This window comes from Pelophylax lessonae (genome assembly GCF_965119305.1).
Source record: "Pelophylax lessonae genome assembly, chromosome: 3".
In the NCBI taxonomy this organism is placed as follows: Eukaryota; Metazoa; Chordata; class Amphibia; order Anura; family Ranidae; genus Pelophylax; species Pelophylax lessonae.
In genome coordinates this window covers 284,539,996-284,563,037 of record NC_138770.1, presented here as the reverse complement: position 1 = coordinate 284,563,037, position 23,042 = coordinate 284,539,996, and the positions used below count along the sequence as shown (strand labels likewise).

General features: G+C 42.2%; 1 protein-coding gene across 1 annotated transcript in view; it reads left to right on the top strand.

The window, feature by feature from the left end:
• The window catches only part of KNG1 (kininogen 1), a 56,109-nt gene that overhangs the window by 16,759 nt on the left and 16,308 nt on the right, over window positions 1–23,042 (top strand). The window contains exons 5-6 of the mRNA XM_082251885.1: window positions 19,925–20,035; window positions 22,479–22,563. Coding sequence (XP_082108011.1) covers window positions 19,925–20,035; window positions 22,479–22,563 — 196 coding nt within the window. The remainder of the gene's footprint in view (window positions 1–19,924; window positions 20,036–22,478; window positions 22,564–23,042) is intronic.

Sequence of the window (23,042 nt, the reverse complement as noted above, 5' to 3'; positions counted from 1 at the left end):
GACTCAGGGTTTAGATTTGCAGTGATACAAGCACCAATTGAGGAACGTTTTCTTCCTCCTTATATTCTAATATATATAGTCCTGCTTGTGGTGGATTTTAATGGCACTCACATGAGGCAGATTTTATATAAAAGTATCAAGTTTTATTATACATTATTAAAGACGCCGGGGTGTCAAAACATTAAAAAACCACACAGTAATTAAAAAATGTGATAACAGTTTCCTTTTGGGGACTCTAGTGCAAACACCTATATTTGATCAAATCAATGATCGAGGTGTGTGTGTCCTTTGCTGGTCGACGCGTTTTGCAAACTACTTCCTCAAGACCAACAGCAGGTATATCATATTCTCCTAATATGCGTTGAGGTAAGAGCGCGCTTATGTCACATACGTCTGGGGGCAGACACAGGGGATCAGTATCTCATTTAATCATATCCAACATGTCAGTGTACTTATACGTGTATATTTGTATTCCCTCAATTCATCCACCCAGGGGAGTATGTGTCCATCTGCCTCAATGGGAGGCAAATGGACACATACTCCCCTGGGTGGACGGATTGAGGGAATACAAATGTACTATCCTAGACCTTAAGATATGGAATTCATTTGTTGTGAACCGTTGTTTTTTGCTCTGGTTGATGCATAGAGCAGTTTTTTCTTCTTCAGTAGATTATCAAGGTACATTAAGATCAACAACTGTAATGAGGCCTTCTTTTTGCCAGGATACCCATGGTGATTACAATCCTCTTTCCATACATGTCGGAACCCTATTTAATACAGACTAGAAATTTTGGTTATAAGTACACTGACATGTTGGATAAGATTAAATGAGATACTGATCCCCTGTGTCTGCCCCAGACGCATGTGACTCATATTAGCAGAATGTGATATACCTGCTGTTGGTCTTGAGGAAGCAGTTTGTGAATCGCGTCGACCAGCAAAGGACGCACACACCTCGATCATTGGTTTGATCCAATATAGGTGTCTGCATTAGAGTCCCCAAAAGGACACTGTTATACCATTTTTTAATTACTGTGTGTTTTTTTTATGTTTTGACGCGCTGGCGTCTTTTTAATGATGTATAATAAGTGAGTGCGCATAAGCAGGTCTGATTCTTTGGCTTTTAACTCTATGTTCCTATAAAGCCTTCATACTTTTATTAGATCCTGCCATGTGCTGACTTTTGCTTGACTTTCAAGAAGTGTATAACCTGCAACATATGTGTTTTCATTGCTGTAAACTACCTTATTTCTGTGACAAATTCATATACTACAATATAAATAACATTTAATCATCAACATGTGTTGACACAGATATGCAGTACAGTAAACCCCCCTCCATTGCGGGGGTTACGTTCCGGACCCAGCCGCGAAAAGTGAAAATCCGCGAAATAGAAAAACCCTATTAAAATGCATTGTAGGCATGTTTTTTTTACTGTCACTGTATGTGTAAAAGCATTTTAAGGTCTTTAACCACTTTACCACCGGAGGATTTTGCTGTCTTCCGTCCAGGCCACTTTTTGCGATTCGGCGCTGTGCGACTTCAACTGACAATTGCGCGGTCGTGCGATGCCGTACCCAAACGAAATTTACGTCCTTTTTTTCCCACAAACAGAGCTTTCTTTTGGTGGTATTTGATCACCTGTGCGATTTTTACTTTTTGCGCTATAAACAAAAAAAGAGCGTTTATTTTGAAAAAATAACAATATTTTTAACATTTTTTTATATGAAATTCCCCCCAAAAAAGATGTAAAAACCAATTTTTTTAAAAATTTTTGGCCAATTTGTTTTCTGCTACCTATGTTTGGTAAAAAAAATCACAATAAGCATATTTTGATTGGTTTGCGCAAAAGTTATTGCGTTTACTAACAAAGGGAAAGATTTCTGTCATTTTTGGTGTTTTTTTTTTTAACGCGTAATGGCGGCGATCTGCGATTTTTTTTGTGGGACTGCGACATTGCGGCGGACAGATCGGACCCTTGACTGACATTTTTGACACTTTTGGGGTTACCAGTGACATTACTGCAGTAATCAGTGCTATATATATGCACTGTTACTGTAAAAATGACACTGGCAGGGAAGGGGTTAATTTTATTGGAGAGGGAGGGGTTAATGTATGCCTTGTGCTTACTGACGTGTAGGGGGGGAGGTGACTGTGTGAGTAATGGACAGATCGGATGTCCAGCTATGCTGAACAGTCCGATCTGTCACTCCCTGTCACTATGGAGATCCGGCCGCTGTGTTTACACACAGCGGGCGGATCTCCACACTAGATCCCCGGCGATCGGGGCAGAGCAGCGGCGATCGCCGCTGCTCCTCCCCTGGCCCGACTCCCGCTGTGAATGAAAACAGCGGGAGCGAGCCTCCGGCGGCGCGCAAGCGCCGCCCAGAAGGGGGAGTGTCTGACGACGTTAATACTACGTCGTCAGACGATAACGAACCACTTTGCCGCAGTACTATTACCGTACTCGGTCGGCAAGTGGTTAAACACACTTTTAAAACGATAGAAACTCATTTAAACACATAAAAGATACTGAGAGACATCGCAAGAGCTATGGAAAACACAAAAATATTTCATTTTTAATGATTTATATAGTAAAATAACATTACAAAAAAAAAAACGCAATATACCGGGACTGCAAAAACTGAACCGCGATGGAGCGGGGGTTTACTGTATATATCTGTAAATCTTGTATTTGTGGTTTAGCAGAGTATCTACCCCCAAGAACACAAATTTATTTCCGGCTTACAAGTGCTTAGATGTGCTTGGTATATTAGTTTTCTTTTTTCAGGTTATATTTCCTTTATTTTCACCTGGTGACCCTGCCAGTAAAACACTTTGGGGGAATTCATAAGGAATGTCGTAGACACTCTTTAGAACTCCTTTGCACCTCCACACCTAAATTGCCGTTTTTGTGGCAGATTCATGTACATAAATCTGGCTTAGAAGGTGGTGGCACTGAGGCCAGAGTGTTCCTACAAGACATTCTGTCTTTAGTTCAGCACAGCAGTACTGAGCTCCCTTCCCAGCTACAGCACCCGTCACACAGACAGGAGTATGACTGAGGAATTTTGTAGTAGGGTGCATACTATCAATGAAAAACAAGGCAAACCTGAGTTCGTAAAAATGTGAAAGTGGGTGCGCTGATGTTTTGAATGTGCTGCAACCAAAAACCAACTATGTAATTGGAAAAATGATAATAACAAAATTGAATAAATAATTTGGTGCACTAAATTCAAATATTGGCACTAGTGAAATGTTGTGAACCACAGGTGTCCACCTATGAAAGTCCCAAAACAAAGTGAGAAGTATGAATGTGGCCGTGAACAAATAATAAATATGTGCAATATATGTAATGATCCCCTGCAGGGGGGTATACAAACAATATTAAATTGCAAAACACTGAATATAATGTGTTAAATTCTTATACAATATAATTAAAATGTAAGGTGATACCCCCAAACCAAAATTGGGTGTATAAGAACCCCCTCAGGCGTCTAGTGTAGTCCGCAAAAAAAGTCCCACAAAACAATGGCTAAAACTTTAAAGTTCTTGATAAACAAAACAATGTGATCTTCAAGTGATGAAGTGAATTCTCGTGAGCAATATTCACAGCCAAACGTGTTGAATATATGTGTGTGAATCCCACCACCTTAACGGTATGCTTCTTACCAGCAGGGGTATTGATAAGGGCAGAAAAAACCAAAAGCATCATCTACCCAACTCTTCCCTCCCTATAGACCTGAGCGTCTGATCCCAGATTGTGCACCCCCCCTCCACTCAGACACCAGTTCGCAGCCCCAATGAACAGTAAAGGAAAAAAGCAAGGAAGCAGCAGCCAAATTGGAACAGTTTACACATAATCCATCTCAAAATAATGTGGAAGGGTCGCAATCTAAGATATCTTTGTCATCTTCTACAACCCTTAACGGGGCAAAGTCTGAGTAGCAAGCCCTCGAAAACGGCTTCAGCACCCTCTACCCCGGTTGCAGGGGGATTACTTGACGTTTCTGGACTAGGCCCTATTTTGCGATTCGGCGCTGCGTGACTTTAACGGACAATTGCGCGGTCGGGCGACGCTGCACCCGAATGAAATTTACGTCCTTTTTTTCCCACAAACAGAGCTTTCTTTTGGTGATATTTGATCACCTGTGTGATTTTTATTTTTTGCGCTATAAACAAAAAAAGAGCGACAATTTTGATAAAATAACAATATTTTTCAAATTTTTTAATATTAAATTCTCGATCGAATTTTTTAACATTTCAGGCCAATTTGTTTTCTGCTACATATTTTTGGTAAAAAAAACTGCAATAAGCATATTTTGATTGGTTTGCGCAAAAGATTGGTTGGTTTGATTGGTTTGCGCGCTTACTAACTACGGGAAAGATTTATGTCATTTTTATTGGTTTTTATTAACTAGTAATGGTGGCGATCTGCGATTTTTTTTTTGCGGGACTGCAACATTGCAGCAGACAGATCGGACCCCTGACTGACATTTTTGACACTTTACCAGTGACCAGTGACATTACTACAGCAATCAGTGCTACAAATATGCACTGTTACTGTAAAAATTACACTGGCAGGGAAGGGGTTAACTTTATTGGTGATCAAGGGGTTAAGTGTGTCCCTAGGGGCGTGATTCTTACTGTCAGGGGGCGTGGCTAGTGAAGTAACCACAGAGACATGCGCATAGCCTCTGTGCCTACTTCAGTGAGAATGACAGACGGCTGTGTTTACATCAGCCATCTGTCTTTCTCCCTCTCCAGTGGGAAATCGCGAGTGGCCGGCGGCCATCGGAGCCACCGGTCACACGCGCTGGCTAGGCAGGGAACGAGCGGGGGCGGTAGCGCGCCCCCTACAGGCTCTTTGGCAAGCGACGTAGTACTATGTCACTTAACCTGTAAGCGGCTGCGTGCCGCAGTAAATGTACAGGAGGCGGTCGGCAAGTGGTTAAGGAAGAAGGACTAGAATGGAGTAAAATCCCTTTGTTGAAAAATTTGATAGAGGCCACATCCTTAAAGGGGCTGTTCTCAAAATTAGATAAAAATATACATGTAAAAGTATTGGAAAAAGACTCTCAGTTGTCTAGCAGAGTAAAATGGGAAGAGGACATGGGGAAATTAACAGATGTACAATAGGATGGCAAAGTAACCTCAATAGATACATTATACCTCTCAGCCGCCCAGAAACTCACACACTTTTACATTATTCATAGAGCATTTTACACGCCAAAAAGATAGTTTTTGTTTGGGGGAATCCCGGATGCATCCTTCTCCAGATGTAACGCTGCAGTTGGAGATTTGATTAATATGCTTTGGAGGTGTCCCAGGTTACATAGATACTGGGAGGAGGTGCTGGATAGAATAAACTCAGTGTTCGAAACAAATTTACGATTGGATCCGGTACTATGTGTATTTGGGTACATGGAGCAGGGAGTGGGTTATGTGGCTAAGTGAACAGCAGTTTTTAGATGCTTGTATTAAGCTAGTAAAGCCATTTCAGGGAAGTGGATAAAGTCTGGACTACCATATATAACAGATTGGCTGAGAATGGTTAATAATATAATACTAGGAGAAAAGCTGGCTTATATAAGAAGGGGAGGTATAAAAAAATGTGAAAAAATATGAAAAGTATGGATAGAAACTCCAGGTCTAGCACCCGAGACAGCGAATATTTAGAATGTCTGGTTGGGTAATATAATCATTTCAAATGGGATACGGGGAGGGTGTGAGAGGATGGAGGGGGGAGGGTGGTTAAAAGAAAGTGTTATTGAATGTTTGTTTTTATTTTTGTATGTGATTTTTTTTTGTTTACTGGAGAAAAATATTAAAATAGAAGAATGAAAATCATTCGAAAATCTGTCATTTGGTCAGTTCGTTCGTTTTTCATCCAGGTAATGGGCACAAATAGAAAATCTGTTTTAACTTTTCAGAGCTGAAAAATCAAAGGAAAAGTTTGGAAAATTCCACCGAACGAATGATAAATTGAAAGGTTAATGTGTTTCTCGCCCGAACTGTTTGCACTAGGCATATGTGACAAAACAAATGAAAAACTGATACATTTATGTCCATTGAACTATTATCAATTAAAAATTCGGTCATTACATGAAGGCAAAATTGTTTGCTCCCACAGCCGAGTGTTCGTTATTCGAAAATTAGTTTGAACTATTTTTCGGCTAGTGTATAGCCAGCATTTGTCTCTCAGTTCCCCTTCAGGCTCTGCCCACCCAACAGGCACTGCAGCTGTGAAAACCAGTTTCCCATCAGGTCTGCCTCCTATATTACCCATCGTTTGCCAAAATTTGGCCATTGCCATATTTGGTTAAAAACATCACCAGTATTCCCAGCCCCTTTGTTTACAACCAGATTGCCATCAGGGGATAGATCCCTATGAGGGAAGCTGTACTTCCTAGTACAGATATGCCCCACTCTGTGCACTGGCATCTCCCTGTACACCAGCTCAGAGTTGGTCTTAACCACTTGACCTCCAGAAGATTTACCCCCTTCATAACCAGGCCATTTTTTACGCTAGGGCACTGCATTATTTTACCTGACAATTGCGCGATTAACGCTGTAGTCAAAAAAAGATTATGTCATTTTCTTCCCACAAATAGAGCCTTTTTTGGTGATATTTTAACACCACTGTGTTTTTTAATATTCTGCGCTATAAACAAAATAACCGAAAATGACCGAAAATTAAAAAAAAAATAAAATTTTTTTACGTTCTACTGTAAAACATATTGGAAAGAAAAGTTAATAAAATCAAATTTCTTTAAAAAATTAAGGTCAATATTTACTCTGCTACATATTTTTGGTAAAAAAAAATCCCAATAAGCATGTATTGTTTGGCTTGCGCAAAACTTATAACGTCTACAAACTATGGGATATATATTGGAATTTTTATTTATTTATTTTTTTATACTAGTAAAGGCAATGATCAGCGACATATAGCAGGACTGAGATATCGTGGGGGACAATCGTACACTAACTGAGACTTTTGACACTTTGTGGGACCCAATGACACTAATATGGTGATCAGTGCAAAAAATATGTACTAATGACACTGGCTGGGAAGGGGTTAAACATCTCAGTCTAGGGTGATCAAAGGGTCAATTGGATGCCTAGCTAATGTATATGTATACTTTGTGTTTACTAAGGGATCCGATGCAGGGAAAGAAAAATCCATCACTTCCCCCCCTGTCAGGACGGAGCTCTACCTTGTTGACATAGGCAGAGCTCCATCCAATCTCTCTTTCTGATGATCGGCGGGTGCCGGTGGACGTCCAGTCATTGGCATCCCCTGATTGTCTTCTGCTGTAACTAATCACAGCAGAAGCAGTTGCCCCCTGGGCAGAACGGACACACTGTAGCAGTGAATCTGCTATCGGACAGTTGTTTAGTGGTTAATAACTACCAGTTTCCAAATCTGCATGGTGGCATTAAAGAATTTATCACAACCATAATAACAGGTTCTTAAAGATGCGATAGTAAGAAGTAACCAAATTTTTTGCATGTGTCAGTACTGTTACTGAAACTGGTGAAAATGTGTGAAATAGGCACGGGTAGTTTTAAAGTTACCTACCAAAAGAAAACTGTTGCAGGTGCTTAATTGTATTCCCTATTCCTGCCCTATGGTGACGATGCTCACTTACTCACTGTACTGTATCTATTGGTGGGCAGCATTGACACCCTGGAAAAGGAGGTGTCTTAGGATTAAAACACACCTCCCCCTATCCTTTTCTCCATAACACGCAGTGGCGACCCGTCCATTGGGGGCGCAGGGGCGCCGCTCCTCTATCCATGTGTCCGGCCCCCTAATCTACATGCAGGGCGCCGGACGCATGGATTCCAATGGGGTTTTTTTTTTTTAAACACATGATTAGAGCCAGAGGCTCTAATAGGCTTCAAAAAAGGGTGGGCTCGGGGTGCAGAGCACTGCGTCCTGAGCCTACCCAGTTATGTGACAATAGCGAATGAATATTCGCTATTGCCACACTGATTCTCCTCCTGGTCAATCAGAAAGCGAGTCCTGAGACCCGTTTCCCCGATTGTCCAAAAGGAGAGGCCATGCTATTGGCCGAGGAGGAGGAGGGAGGAGACGCAGGGGAAGTCCACGGAGGAGACTGAGGAGGAAGCCGCCACCACCGCCACTGCCTGATTTCTGCTACATATGTTTGGTAAAAATAAATCTCAATAAGCGTATTTTGATTGGTTTGTGCAAAAGTTATTGCGTTTACTAACTAAGGGAAAGATTTTTGTCATTTTTGTTGTTTTTTTTTTTTTAACGAGTAATGGCGGCGATCTGCAAATTTTTTGGCGGGACTGCGACATTGCGGCGGACAGATCGGACCCTTGACTGACATTTTTGACACTTTTGGGGGTACCAGTAACATTACTGCAGTAATCAGAGCTATACATATGCACTGTTACTGTAAAAATGACACTGGCAGGGAAGGGGCTAACTTTATTGGTGATGCAGGGGTTAAGTGTGTCCCTAGGGGCCTGCTTCTAACTGTAAAGGGATGTGACCAGTGGTGTAAAAACAGAGACATACGATCCTATAGCATAGCATAGCAGGACCGTATGATCTCTGTTCTTACACAGGGGAGAATGACAGGCGGTTTTGTTTACATCAGCTGCCTGCCTTTCTCCCTCTGCACCGGACGATCGCGAGTGACCGGCGGACATCGGGTCGCGGGGATGTGCAGGAGCGAGCGGGGGCAGGAGCGTGCCTCCGGCGGCGCGCTCACCCCCTAGAGCCTTACAGGCTAGCGACGTAGTCCTTCGTCGCTTTGCCTGTGAGGGGCTGACTGCCGCAGTAAATATACTGTGGGCGGTCGGCAAGTGGTTAATACTCGTGTATAGTTAAAAAATGAATAAAGCCTTAAAAACGGTATTACACCATCTGGAGCCTTCTTTCATTCGATAACCCGGCCGGACCCACGGATGGAGGCTAACTAGGAGGTGGCAGTCTGGAGTATTGGGGCACTACATCCCCCAGCGGAACCTAACCTGTTCCAGGTGGCCAAACAAGCGGTATCCGGTCTTAATACTATATGGTATATAAGACCCATTCTATCTGGTGAGTGTGTTATCTTACTACTTTCCACGGTGGCAACAAGTATCAGTACCTGACTGTTTGGAAGTTGAGCACAGAGCACCTGCACTTTATTTGCACTCAAGGAATACCTGTCTAATTGCACTTCAAGTCACCCATGAACTTTATTTCTATGAGGATTTCCATTAACTTTTTTGAGCACTGATCAAATACTCATCACAGTAATAATTGCACTTCCCATCACTCTTGAACTTTGCTTTTTTGTCTTTTGATTTTTACAGTTTTTTATGAATATGCACTGATATGTTATTTAGCTACATTGTATTGTAGTAATTTTATGCTCTATTAAGCAACTTGTTTTATTAATACTCAACACCCCATCAAGAACCATAGAGTTATCCAAAATTTACTACTATTATTTACTGTATTTGTGTTGCATTTAATGCTATTGTTTAGGTGCACCCATCTCATATGATTATTTTATAATTTTTTTCTCACTATTAGCACATCCAGCACTTTAGAGGGTTTACAAATTATTTATTTATGCACCATTAGCACTTTATGAGATTATCTACAGTACAGTAACTCAGGCATACTTACTACAACTGTCACCCACCTTTTTTGGTATTGCAATTTTTGCACTGGATAAGCACCTTTTTCTAACCTCAAATTTAGCTACAGCAAGCACTATAGCTAGCCCCTGTATTTGTGGCTATATTCAATTATATTCCTACCTTCTCTACAGCAGCTGCATTTGATATATATTTAAATATATATTTTAGTATACCTTCTATTTCAACCCACTGGCGCGGGGATATACTTTTAAGTATATATATATACCCTCCAACCGTGTATTTAACAAAAACTGAACGCCCCTAATAGTTTGTCACTGATTGCAGGGCCTCTGCATTTTAATCTGTCAAATTTTAAGAGCAAAAGTAAACCCAAGCCATTTCAAAATTAAAGCATTTCTCACCTCCTACTTCAATTGAATATTCTTGACTTGGCTGATAATTACCTAGAGCAAAAAATAAAATTGTTTTGAATTATAACTAGAACTAATAATAATGTTGAGTCTCTTCCTAGAGGTCTCACTCTCACCAGATTTTACATGGTAAGCAGACTGTTGGCACCCTCTGCTGGTCAATTATGCTATTGGCTAAGTAGTGAAAAGTTAGAGCAGCTATTATTTCTTTGTGCTCTCTGTTCCCCCTCAGGCAGATTAACACTTTTCTTTGGCCTAGTGACCATTATCACCAAGACAGAAAATTAGGGGAAATCCAAAATTAAGAGTTGCCACCAAAGCAAGAGGTGAGAATACATCATTCATTAGGGCAGATGTTCAGATGACAATTAAGTAATAGGGTAATTGTCTTTACTTAGCAGGGGTTTTCTTTCATTTGTTTTTAAATCTTCAAAACCAAGAGTGAGTCCCAGTTCACCCAGATGCGATGCGGGACACCTGCAAATCCACTGCGGATTCCCGCATCGCACTCCACTCGCAGACAGTTCACACTGAAAATCGCTGGGGTTGTCAATCAGGGGAGGACTGGCAGCCTTGGGCCTGGGGGGCAAGTCCAGTCAAGTGGCCCATTGAACCACCGAGCTCACCCTCTATGCCCACCTGGTTTATAACTGATATTGATGTTATAAAGCAAGACAAATATGATACAATGCGGTAACATAATTTAATGTTAATAGCAACAAAGGAGGTTTAACAAAAATAATGCATCAATGCAGCCTCACCAGTGCCCATCGGTCCAGCCTCATCAGTGCCCATTAATGCAGCCTCACCAGTGCCCATCAATGCAGCCTCACCAGTGCTCATCAGTCCAGCCTCATCAGTGCCCATTAATGCAGCCTCACCTGTGCCCATCAAGGCAGCCTGATCATTGCCCATCAATGCAACCTGACCAGTGCCCATCAATGCAGCCTGATCAGTGCCCATCAATTCAGCCTCACCAGTGCTCATCAATGCAGCCTCACCAGTGTCCATCAACACAGCCTCTCCAGTGCCCATAAATGCAGCCTCACCAGTGCAGCCTTATCATTTCCCATCAATGCAGCTTGATCAGTGCCTATCAATGCAGCCTCACCAGTGCCCATCAATGCAACCTGATCAGTGCCCATCAATGCAGCCTAACCAGTGTCCATCAGCTCAGCCTCATCAGTGAAAGAAGATTATTGGTGAACCCAACAAAAACTGTGCAAAATGAATGTGATGTATAAATAAATAAACACTACTCATAACCATAAATGTGTTTAAGGTGAAATTGCTTCCACTCTGCGAGCTGCAAAATCAACGTGAATAACGTGACAAACGAAAAAGTGAAAAAATGTGGCGCTGAACAGTTTGATAAAACACAAAACAAACTATTCCAATGTGCAAACGTTCGTGCAAGAAAACAGTCTCTAGTGTCCAAAAAAAAGGGTTAAGCAAACAGCCAATGATGGAAACAAAGACTTGATAGGAGTGAATCTCAAAAAAGCCTCCACCTCCACACGATCACCCAGTGAAATGTATAGGTACCGCTTACCAGAACCACTGGACCCCTTAGTTATAGGGGGTCAAACATGCTTATTGATCCACATCAGGTCCGACCCTGCACATCCCCCTCTCACACAGGCGACAGTGTGTAGCCAAATCGATTGAGCATTAAAGAACCAAGTCATAGATGGAGAGAAATGACAAACAGGCTCTCATGGTGCAGTATTACTCATCAAAGGATCATTTATTGATATAAAATGCACTTACTACAATCCGAACAATGAAAAGCCTTAAGATCAGTTTCAGTTTGCTGGGGATAGGAGCAGTGGCGGAGCCAGAGGGTTAGCTGGGGTGTCAATTGACACCCCAGAAAAAGTCCCTGCCACCCCTGTTGCCACCCCGATCCAGGCTGGCAGCGGAGGAATCACAGGCAGTGGTGGGATGGGATCAGCCGGTTCGCAGAACCGGCTGATCCCTCTAAGCTGGCGGCCAGGGTCAGGGAGCAGCAGAACAGTGCGTCCCGAAGCCGAGCCCGCCCATTCTGTGACAATAGCGAATGAAAATTCGCTATTGTCACATGGATCCTCCTCCGGCCAATCAGGGAGCGGGTCCTCCCGCTTCCTGATTGGCCGAATGGCAAATGCCGTGCCATTGGTCGAGGAGGCGCCGGCGGGAGGACTGAGAAGATGCAGGGAGCCGCGGACCGATGATAAGCTGCTGTGATGACCGTCCGTCCGTGAGGTAAGTAAGCCGGTCTCATGGGGGGGGGGGGGGACGACGCTGGCACTCTGCAATGATTGCGGGCAAATGCTGTGGCACTCTGCAATAATCATTGGGGGCATTGCTGTGGCACTCTGCAATAATCATTGGGGGCATTGCTGTCTCACTCTGCAATAATCATTGGGGGCAAGGCTGTCTCACTCTGCAATAATCATTGGGGGCATTGCTGTCTCACTCTGCAATAATCATTGGGGGCATTGCTGTCTCACTCTGCAATAATCATTGGGGGCATTGCTGTCTCACTCTGCAATAATCATTGGGGGCATTGCTGTCTCACTCTGCAATAATCATTGGGGGCATTGCTGTCTCACTCTGCAATAATCATTGGGGGCATTGCTGTCTCACTCTGCAATAATCATTGGGGGCAAGGCTGTGGCACTCTGCAATAATCATTGGGGGCAAGGCTGTCTCACTCTGCAATAATCATTGGGGGCAAGGCTGTGGCACTCTGCAATAATCATTGGGGGCAAGGCTGTCTCACTCTGCAATAATCATTGGGGGCATTGCTGTGGCACTCTGCAATAATCATTGGGGGCAAGGCTGTGGCACTCTGCAATAATCATTGGGGGCAAGGCTGTGGCACTCTGCAATAATCATTGGGGGCATTGCTGTGGCACTCTGCAATAATCATTGGGGGCATTGCTGTCTCACTCTGCAATAATCATTGGGGGCATTGCTGTCTCACTCTGCAATAATCATTGGGGGCAAGGCTGTGGCACTCTGCAATAATCATTGGGGGCAAGGCTGTCTCACTCTGCAATAATCATTGGGGGCATTGCTGTCTCACTCTGCAATAATCATTGGGGGCATTGCTGTCTCACTCTGCAATAATCATTGGGGGCAAGGCTGTCTCACTCTGCAATAATCATTGGGGGCATTGCTGTCTCACTCTGCAATAATCATTGGGGGCATTTCTGTGGCACTCTGCAATAATCATTGGGGGCATTTCTGTGGCACTCTGCAATAATCATTGGGGGCATTGCTGTGGCACTCTGCAATAATCATTGGGGGCATTGCTGTGGCACTCTGCAATAATCATTGGGGGCATTGCTGTGGCACTCTGCAATAATCATTGGGGGCATTGCTGTCTCACTCTGCAATAATCATTGGGGGCATTGCTGTGGCACTCTGCAATAATCATTGGGGGCATTGCTGTCTCACTCTGCAATAATCATTGGGGGCAAGGCTGTGGCACTCTGCAATAATCATTGGGGGCAAGGCTGTGGCACTCTGCAATAATCATTGGGGGCATTGCTGTGGCACTCTGCAATAATCATTGGGGGCATTGCTGTGGCACTCTGCAATAATCATTGGGGGCATTGCTGTGGCACTCTGCAATAATCATTGGGGGCAAACCTGTATCCTGTCTGTATCCTCTGATCACCACCACCTGTATCCTGTCTTTACTAGTAATGGCAGCGATCATTAGAGGGACTGCGACATTGCGGTGGACGAATCTGACACTAAATTACACTTTGTATATTGACCCCCCAAAATAATACCTAGCCACCCCTTTGCCACCCCTGTTTTAAAAGTCTAGCTCCGCCACTGGATAGGAGACGCCGCTCCACGCCTGGATAAATTGTTTTAAATCATCATACAAATAATGTTTGGGTGGATTTCTGCTAGTCACACCTGTGTCAACCCCTCCAGCCTATGTCTTAGAATAAGAGGGAAATGAAGCCTCCCTCAATCTACATGTAATATCCATTGTGTTTAGCTTGTTAAAGGACATGGAGGAGGAAGGGGGGAGTGGGCTGTCATTTACCACTGTGTATCCACCCACATATGTGAATCTGTAGTTTCATGGGCTTAGCATAGAAACTCACAATAAATTGAGCAAATGCAGAAGCTGCCAACACTGCTCTGCAAAATCCCCAACAGCATTGGGGACATGATCAAAAGGGGAGATAGAGAACAGCAGAACTATTGCAGAATACAGAAAATGAATCCCATAGTGACTGAATGAGTATGAACAGCATGTAATATGCCATTTAGTATAGTTTTTTATGATATGGTTTTAGTGACACTTTAACTTAAGATGTGTTTTAGTCCTTCCATGCTCTAGCCAAAACTAAAGATCAAAAAGTTTTGGTTTTACATACATTTTAAAATACTTTAGAAATATTTACTGAAAGGAATGTTACTAAAATGTTATTTCGACTTTTATCAAACACCATCCATAGACAGTAAAAAGCAAACAAATGCAATCACAATCCAGTCTCCCTCAGGCTTATCAGTCTACCGATGGCTCAATTAACATGCTTACGTGGCTAGGCTAAGTTTGCATATTTATTACATAAAGAGAGAATGGGATAGCTGATGTTTGATATTCAGGTGCAATCAATATTGGTGGTGGTAAATTTGAATAGACTTGTGCGGAGAGGGGAGCTGTACATCAGCTGCAGCATCATCATCAGAGACAAGATCCAGTTTAGGGGCCTGTTTGCACCAGAACGCGGTACGGGAAACCCACATTTCTTGCTCATACCAGCAGCTGGCGTGCGGTGCCATCCAGCTGAGATCAACACAGACATGATGTGCTGAGCCCAGCGGATCACACAGACATCACATAAATTTCAATTGCCAGCCACGTGGTGCGAGCAGTGGACCCGATGTCCGCCGGGCACTCGCGATCGTCTGTTACACCGGGAGTAAGGCAGGCGGCTAATGTAAACAAAGCCGCCTGTCATTCTCCCCTGTGTAAGAATGGTGATCATACGGTTCTGCTATGTAGGACCGTTGATCACTGTTCTTACACATCAATCCACAGCCAATCACAGTTAGAAACACGCCCCTAGGGACACACTTAACCCCTCCCTCTCAAAAAAGTTAACCCCTTCACTGCCAGTGTCATTTTTACAGTAACAGTGCATATGTATAGCACTGATTACTGTAGTAATATCACTGGTCCCCCCAAAAGTGTAAAAAATGTCAGTCAAGGGTCCGATCTGTCCGCCCCAATGTCGCAGTCCCGCAAAAAGAAAATCGCAGATCGCCGCCATTATGCGTTAAAAAAACAACAACAAAAATGACAAAAATCTTTCCCTTTGTTAGTAAACGCAATAACTTGCGCAAACCAATCAAAATACGCTTTTTGCGATTTTTTTTTTACCAAACATATGGTAAAAAAAATTGGCCTAAAATGTTAAAAAATTTGGATTTTTAAATTTATTTTTTTTGGGAATTTCATATAAAAAAATGTGAAAAATATTGTTATTTTTGCAAAATTGACGCTCTTTTTTTGTTTATAGCACATGATCAAAAAAATCGCACAGGTGATCAAATACCACCAAAAGAAAGCTCTGTTTGTGGGAAAAAAGGACGTCAAATTTGTTTAGGTATAGCATCAAACGACCGCGCAATTGTCCGTTAAAGTGACACAGTGCCGAATCGCAAAATAGGCCCTGGTCAGGAAGGGGGTAAAATCTTCCGGGGCTTAAGTGGTTAAACCAGGACACACATTAATTACACAGGTTCTGTGGCTGATTAGGGTGGTAATTAAACTCACTTGGTGCCTGATGTGCATTATATCAACCTCAGAACATGTGTAATTAATATGTGTCCTGAATTAACCACTTCCGGACCGCCCATTGCAGATTTACTGCGACAGACTGGCCCTCCTGCGCGAACCGACGTAGCCCTATGTTGGTTGCCTGCCTGCAGCTAGGAGGCGAGAGTGTGCCGCTGGTGGAACGCTCTCGCCCCCACTCGGCAGTGGGGACTCCGATGCACAGGGCAGGCGGCTCCGATTGCCGCCGGGCACCTGCGATCGTTCCCCGCTGAGAGAGAAGGACAGGCAGCTGTTGTAAACACAGCTGACCGTTCTTCTTTCAGGAATGATCACAGAGCGCCTGTGATCCTTCTATATAGGATCACAAGTCTCTGTGATCATTTCACAAGCCACGCCCCCATACAGTTAGAAACACGCCCCTAGGCTTACATTTAACCCCTTGATCACCCACTGTGTTAACCCCTTCCCTGCCAGTGTCATTATTACAGTAACAGTGCATATTTTTAGCACTGATTACTGTAGTAATGTCACTGGTCCCCCAAAAGTGTCAAAAATGTCAGTTAGGGGTCCGATCTGTCCGCCGCAATATCACAGTCCCAGTAAAGCTCGCAGATCGCCACCATTACTAGTAAAAAAAACAAAAAAAACAATAAATATAACATAAAATTTCCTGTAGTTAGTAGACGCGATAACGTTTGCGCAAACCAATCAAAATACGCTTATTGCGATTTTTTTTTTACCAAAATTATGTAGCAGAAAACAAATTGGCCTAAAATGTTAAAAAATTTGATTTAAAAAAAAATTTTTGGGAATGTTATATAGCAGAATGTGAAAAATATTGGGTTTTTTTTTTTTTTTTTTTTCAAAATTGTCGCTCATTTTTTGTTTATATCACGAAAAAAAAAAAAAACACAGAGATGATCACATACCACCAAAAGAAAGCTCTATTTGTGGGGGAAAAAGGACATCGATTTTATTTAGGTACAGCGTCACACAACCGCGCAATTGTCCGTTAAATAAACAGCAAGGGGGGGGGGTAGTAAGACTGGAAAGTAATATCCCTGAAGGGGTACAATGTTACAATAAGCAACATTAGAAAGAAGTTTTAGTTTTAGTTTTTTTTTTTTTAGTGCCTTGACACCGGAGACAAGGCATTTTGTCTTATCATGTGGTGGTGGGACTGTGAGGGAATAGCATCCAAACACAGTCCCACCACATCTAGTGTGAATATACTCTAATGGCCCGTACACACGAGTCGAAATTCGGCCGGGAATTTTCGTTCCGACGACCGATCTGCCGATTTTCGGCTTGTTAGTATGATGCTTCCGACAACCGACTCCGACTTTTCGGCCGAAAAAAATCTGGTGTGCAGGCTATAAAATTTTTGTCCTCTGTCAAAACAAGGCCGATTTTCGTGCAGTCAGTACAGATTTCGAGAGGGAAAAATCTTATGAGCAAGACTGGGCATGCTCAGAGAAGAAAAAACACACGGAAAGTAAACCAGCACATGACATCACTTCTGAATTAGAATTTTGTCGGGCGGGAAAATTCGTGTGCAGTCTAGGCACATTCCAACCAACAAAACACCACTCTGGACAAAAGATGGACGACCGGTCGGCGGAAATTCGTTGCGTGTGTACGAGGCTTAAGGCCCCTTTCACATGGGCTTTCTGATCAGGTCCACCTGTCAGTTTTTTTAAGGCGGACCTTATTGGATCCTCAATGCATCCCTATGGAGCAGCGGATGTCAGCGGTGATATGTCCACTGACACCCGCTGCTATCCGATCATGTCCGTGAAATCCAGACAGATGGAAACCCTATTTGTCTGGAGGATCGGATGAAAACAGACAAGCGGTCTGTTTTCATCCGATCTCCCATAGAGGAGAGCAGGGATCTGACAGCTCACAGAGCTCACAGAGCTCACAGAGCTCACAGAGTGGAGATGGAGCTGTCATCCGCCTGCTCAGCGTGGATCGGCGGATCGATCCCTGCTGAGCAAAACGGAGTCCGCTGAGGGGAAAGCTGTGTGAAAGGGCCCTAAGAGCCGGTTCACACTGGGGCGACTTGTCAGGCGACTTGGTTGCCTGAAAAGTCGCCGTGAGTCGCCTGCCATAGATTAGCACAGGACCCGTTCGAATAGGAGCGACACAAGTCGCTCCAACTTAGAAAAAGGGTCCTGTACTACTTTGGGGCGACCTGCATTGACTTCAATGATATGAAGTCCATGCATGTCGCTCCGAGGTCGCGGTGCGCGATGTGGCAAGTCGGGTCGCCTGTATGTGAATCGGCTCTAAAAGTGAAACACAGGAGAGAGAGAGAGTGCAGAAAGATGTCAGCAACATAAAACATTTTGTTATTAAATAAAGCATATAGTTGCACTTCAAAAGGGAAATTATTATCACTGAATAGGTACAATGTTACAATAAGCAACATCAGAAAGAAAAGTAACAGAAACTTCTCTCTGATGTTGCTTATTGTAACACTGTAACCCTTCAATGATAGTACTTTCCAGTCTTATTACCCCCTCTGCTGTCTACAATAGGAAGCAAAAGTGTCGAGCTGTTGCATTCAATTAGTGTGTGATTTTCTGTGTAGGAAGAGATCCCAGGAGCACAATGCAAGTTGTCCCAAAAGTCTCCATACATAGGAAAAATGAACAAACTCTATTTTTTTTAATATATTATAAAATATACAATTATTTTTATTTAGAAAGAGATGGCCTACATGTAGAAAATATTTTGTAAATATTTTGTAAAATGTTATAATGAGTATTTTTTAAAAAGGTACATTTGGCTACAATTTCCCATTTTCCCTAGGTATGGCAACTTTTGGGACACCCTGTATTTTAGTTTTTAAAAGATTTTAATGTATTTCTCTTGTTATTTGTCATATATCGCTCACAACATTGTATTCATGATTTTATTATTTGTATTAAAGTTTTTACTTTGTACACTTTCTCTTGTTAGTCCCAATCACCCCACCATTCAGATATTTATAGCAATTGTAAACCTGTTTTGTTTTTTTAATAACAAACATGTTCTACTTACCTGCTCTGTGCAAAAGAATTCCACAGAGCGGGCCTGATCCTCCTCTTCTCTGCACGCTAGGGGGAGAACCTCTGGGGGAATGCAGGATGAAAAAAGATCTGGGGGTCTTAGTAGACCACAGGCTCAGCAATAGAATGCAATAGATGTAACACCATCCAACAGTTCTAACCTTTCCCCATTCTATCCAAAACTTGAAAGAAGCTGTGCCTAGACATACATTGTTACAGCTATGAAAATATTTGGATCCAAGGAATTGCTGCTTCTGTCTTTGTGGGGCCAGGAAGGAATTTGATTTCCCTTAGCAAAATTGGTCACAGTTTTCCTAGAAATTCTTTTTGACCTTCCCCAAACCAGGGGTCTCTAAACTACAGCCCATGGTCAAAATCTATCCTGAGGCAAGATTTTATCTGGGCTTTTTCCCACAGGTATTAAGGCCTAACACCCTCTGAAAAATGAACTGCAGTCAATTGCTTTTCAAAGGGTAGTATAGCAGCAGCTGGCAGACATTACTTTTTTTTAAATTGATGAATGGCAATTCTGCATGGTGGGACGACACTGCAACTGCGAGCCAAGCATTTGATCTAATTGGGGGAGTTAGAAAGGTGGGGCTGCCTGTCAGTGTCTGCAACTGAGTTAAAATTGTCATTCAGGCTGTAATGATATAATTCTGGTGGACAGTCAGTGAACAGTAAAACTGCAGCTAAATTGCCTGTTTTACTACCCCTTGCCACCAATATAAAAAAGAGCCCTAAGAGGGGACTCTAATGGGGAATCCTATGTAAGGGGAACTCTGATGTAAGGAGGTAATGTCATGGGCTCAAGTTTTTTTACATTTTTTTGCTTTGTTTTACTGAAGTGGTTTTCTGTTCTTTTTTTGACCTGTGAATATTTGTGGGCCTCTTACTGAAAAGTCTATAAATACCCTTGCTCTAAACTAAATCTATTTAAGTTTTAAAAAGATGTGAACTCAGACATGTGTCTTTTTCCAACTTAGTTAACTATGTAATTATATCACTCTTGTCTTCTTTTGTTTCAGGTGGTGAGTGGATGGGACTACAATATAAACTATTTGGTTAGAAAGACAAACTGCTCAAAACGTGATTTTAAAACCAAAGATTCAAATGAGTGCAAACTTGTCAAAGAAGGGGTATGTTTCTTTAATAGTCATAATATAAAATAAATATACATAAAAACGCAAGTTATGTTCAGTGATTTGGCATAAAGCCTTAAAATCAGCTTATAAGAGTAGTAACCAGTTTTTAAGAATTTCGTAGCTCTCTATTGAACACCTTTCTGCATAGATTCCAAATTATAGCTTAGTATTATGGCTCAATTCAATTAGGTGCCAGACTCCTCTATAACTAGCTGGAAACATCTTATTTTTTGTTCTAGATTGTTATGTGAAATATGTGTAAAAAACAGTGGCTATCACATGGAAATATAACAGCTCACTGATCCACAGGAAATGAGCTTAATAAATACATTTAAAAGCATGGCATCATATATCAAGCTTAGAGTCCAATGACCCACAACCAAGTAGGCATTATCTGTCAGAGGGTACAAATATGTCTTTAGATCAGACTAGGGGCTAGAACTTAAAGTGGTTGTAAACCATTACATACTGAATACCCAGTGAAGTGATTGGCCTCAGGTGATACACAGAGATTAAACAAATCCTCCTACATAAGTTGTATCTGTCTATCAGCAGTCTTCTCATCTCTATATCTGTTCAAAGTGATGAATTTTAAAGCTTGTCTTAGCTGTCACAAAATAGGAGTGGAGAGCTGGGGTTACACTCTGCAGAGCTCAGTGAGGTGAGCTCTGAGAGCGGATTGGAGGGAAGGAACAACCCCCCTCCCCCCGCCACACAGCAAACAGGAACAGAGCTGAGGCTGTCAATCAGCTGGAGGTCCCTCCCCTGTCACCTTTCTTCTCTTGGTTTTAGGAAAACTTGTAAGAAGTGACTTATGCTGATAGCAGAGGAACAAAACAACAGACAGAAATTACACTTAATGCTCTTAAATGAGACAAGTACACACTACAGAAGGATCTGCTTTGTTTACATTTCATATCCAAGGTTTACAACCACTTTAAGTCAAACCAATGAAAACTACAGCAGCTTTGACACGATTATACTGTATTGTTTGATATTATAGAAAACAAAAATTAATCTTTTTGACTATAACAATGTTTCTGGTTCCATTAGTATACAGTATTTACATAATATTCCATACAACTGCATATTAATGGGGGTAAAGGTAAAACTAGCAGTACTGCAGAATGAATATACCACAGGTATAAGCGTGTGTGAGTTATGGAGAAAAATGTCATACATATACCAAATGGTCCAAATGTTAATATAAAAAAATGTGTACACAATTAAATTAAACACTCTAAAGCCCCGTATACACGTGCAGATTGTCGGCCGAACGATCGGCCGTCTTTTGTCCCCGGGCTGTCGTGTCCGCTGAAAAGTGCAAAAGACTGCACATGAATTTTGTCCGCCAACAACAGCCGACTGCAGAAGTGATGTCATGTGATGGTTAACTTTCCCTGTGTTTTTTCTTTTCTGAGCATGCCCAGTCTTGCAAATCTGCTGTCTGTCGGCCGAAATCTGTACTGACTGGCGAACAATCGGCCGTTCTGGTGTCGGCATACAAAAATTTTAATGCTTGCACGACAGATTCTGTTCGGCCAAAAGTGCGCTGTCGGCTGTCGGAAGCATCATACTAACAAGCCGAAAATCGGCCAATCGGTCGTCGGCCGAATCTTTTCGGCCAACAATCTGCACGTGTGTACGGGGCTTTAGTTAACAGCTAAACTCATACCTCCCAACTTTTTGAGATAGGAATCGAGGAACACCTATTAGCAAAAGTATATAGGCATTGGAAACACCCCCTGCCACGCCCTCTTAGAGAATTATACCAAAAAAAAATATATATATATATATGTATATATATATATATATATATATTTATACCCACAAGTGCTTTTATTTACCACTGCTATTCTTTTATTCTGGCTTTTGACATTTACAAATGTGGCAATTTAGGAATTGGATGAAAGATTTAGCACTGGGAAACACTTTTTGATAGATAGTGAATTTTATATACAACTATATAGATCAGACCATAATGAGGGACAAATGAAGAGAAAAGAGAGACAGAGGGACTTTTTTCCAAATCAGGGACAGTCCCTCGAAATTCGGGACAGTTGAGAGCTATGTAAACTCACTCTCCAGTTAGCAGGGCCAGTGGTCTGTTGCAGAGATATGTGACTCACAAGACTGGCCCAAATCAGGATTGTTTGAGCTTGCAGTTGGGGAGCCCCCTTAAGCTGCACAAACAACAGCTGAGGGTATACCCCCTGTCAACTTTCAACATATTACCACCTCACTGCCTGACCATCACCTCTGAAAAGCAATCTGAGCATGGATTGCTTTTCAGAGGAGCAGCAGTCCTTGCCACTACTGTAAAAGGGACATTAAGCTGAGATTCCTAAATTCGCTAATTAAAATAGTTTAAAACTGATTGCTAAAAAAAGAAAACCAGGTCAGTGCAAAATGAAAAATACACAATTTTTTCTTCCAGGAAACAGGGGAATGTGAACTCCACGTATCTGAAACACCTGATGGCCAAGTAAATGATATCCTCTTGACGTGCACATCACAAGCTGGTAGGTAACCAAACTACAAAATAATATGCCATTTAGCTGTGCAAGGAAAGAAAAGTCATGTCTCCTTTTTTCTTTCCAATGCTGCACTGCTGCTTCTTGCCAGCAGATGGAGGTGTACAACCATTTCCATGGCCTATTGACAAGGATCCAAAAATTGTCTTCAATAATAATGTGTTTTGCTGACAATTTGCAGCATATTACCAAATATTTACAGTACACTGGTTTATAAAGTGCTAACAGTGCAAGCCAAAAAAACTCTTGCTTAAAAATTCAATATAAAATAACTGCAAATGTAGGGTGTCAGCAGTCTAATCAATTGTTTTTGGAGATTTTAATCAGGTCAGAGTATTGACTTTGCTCCTACAATTACTGGGACCAGTGCCACTCAATTACTGTAATTTTTGTCTCTTTTTCTATTTCCTACAAAAAAAAGATGGTTTCCCCCCCCCCCCCCCCCCCCCCGCCTCAGAGATAGCATC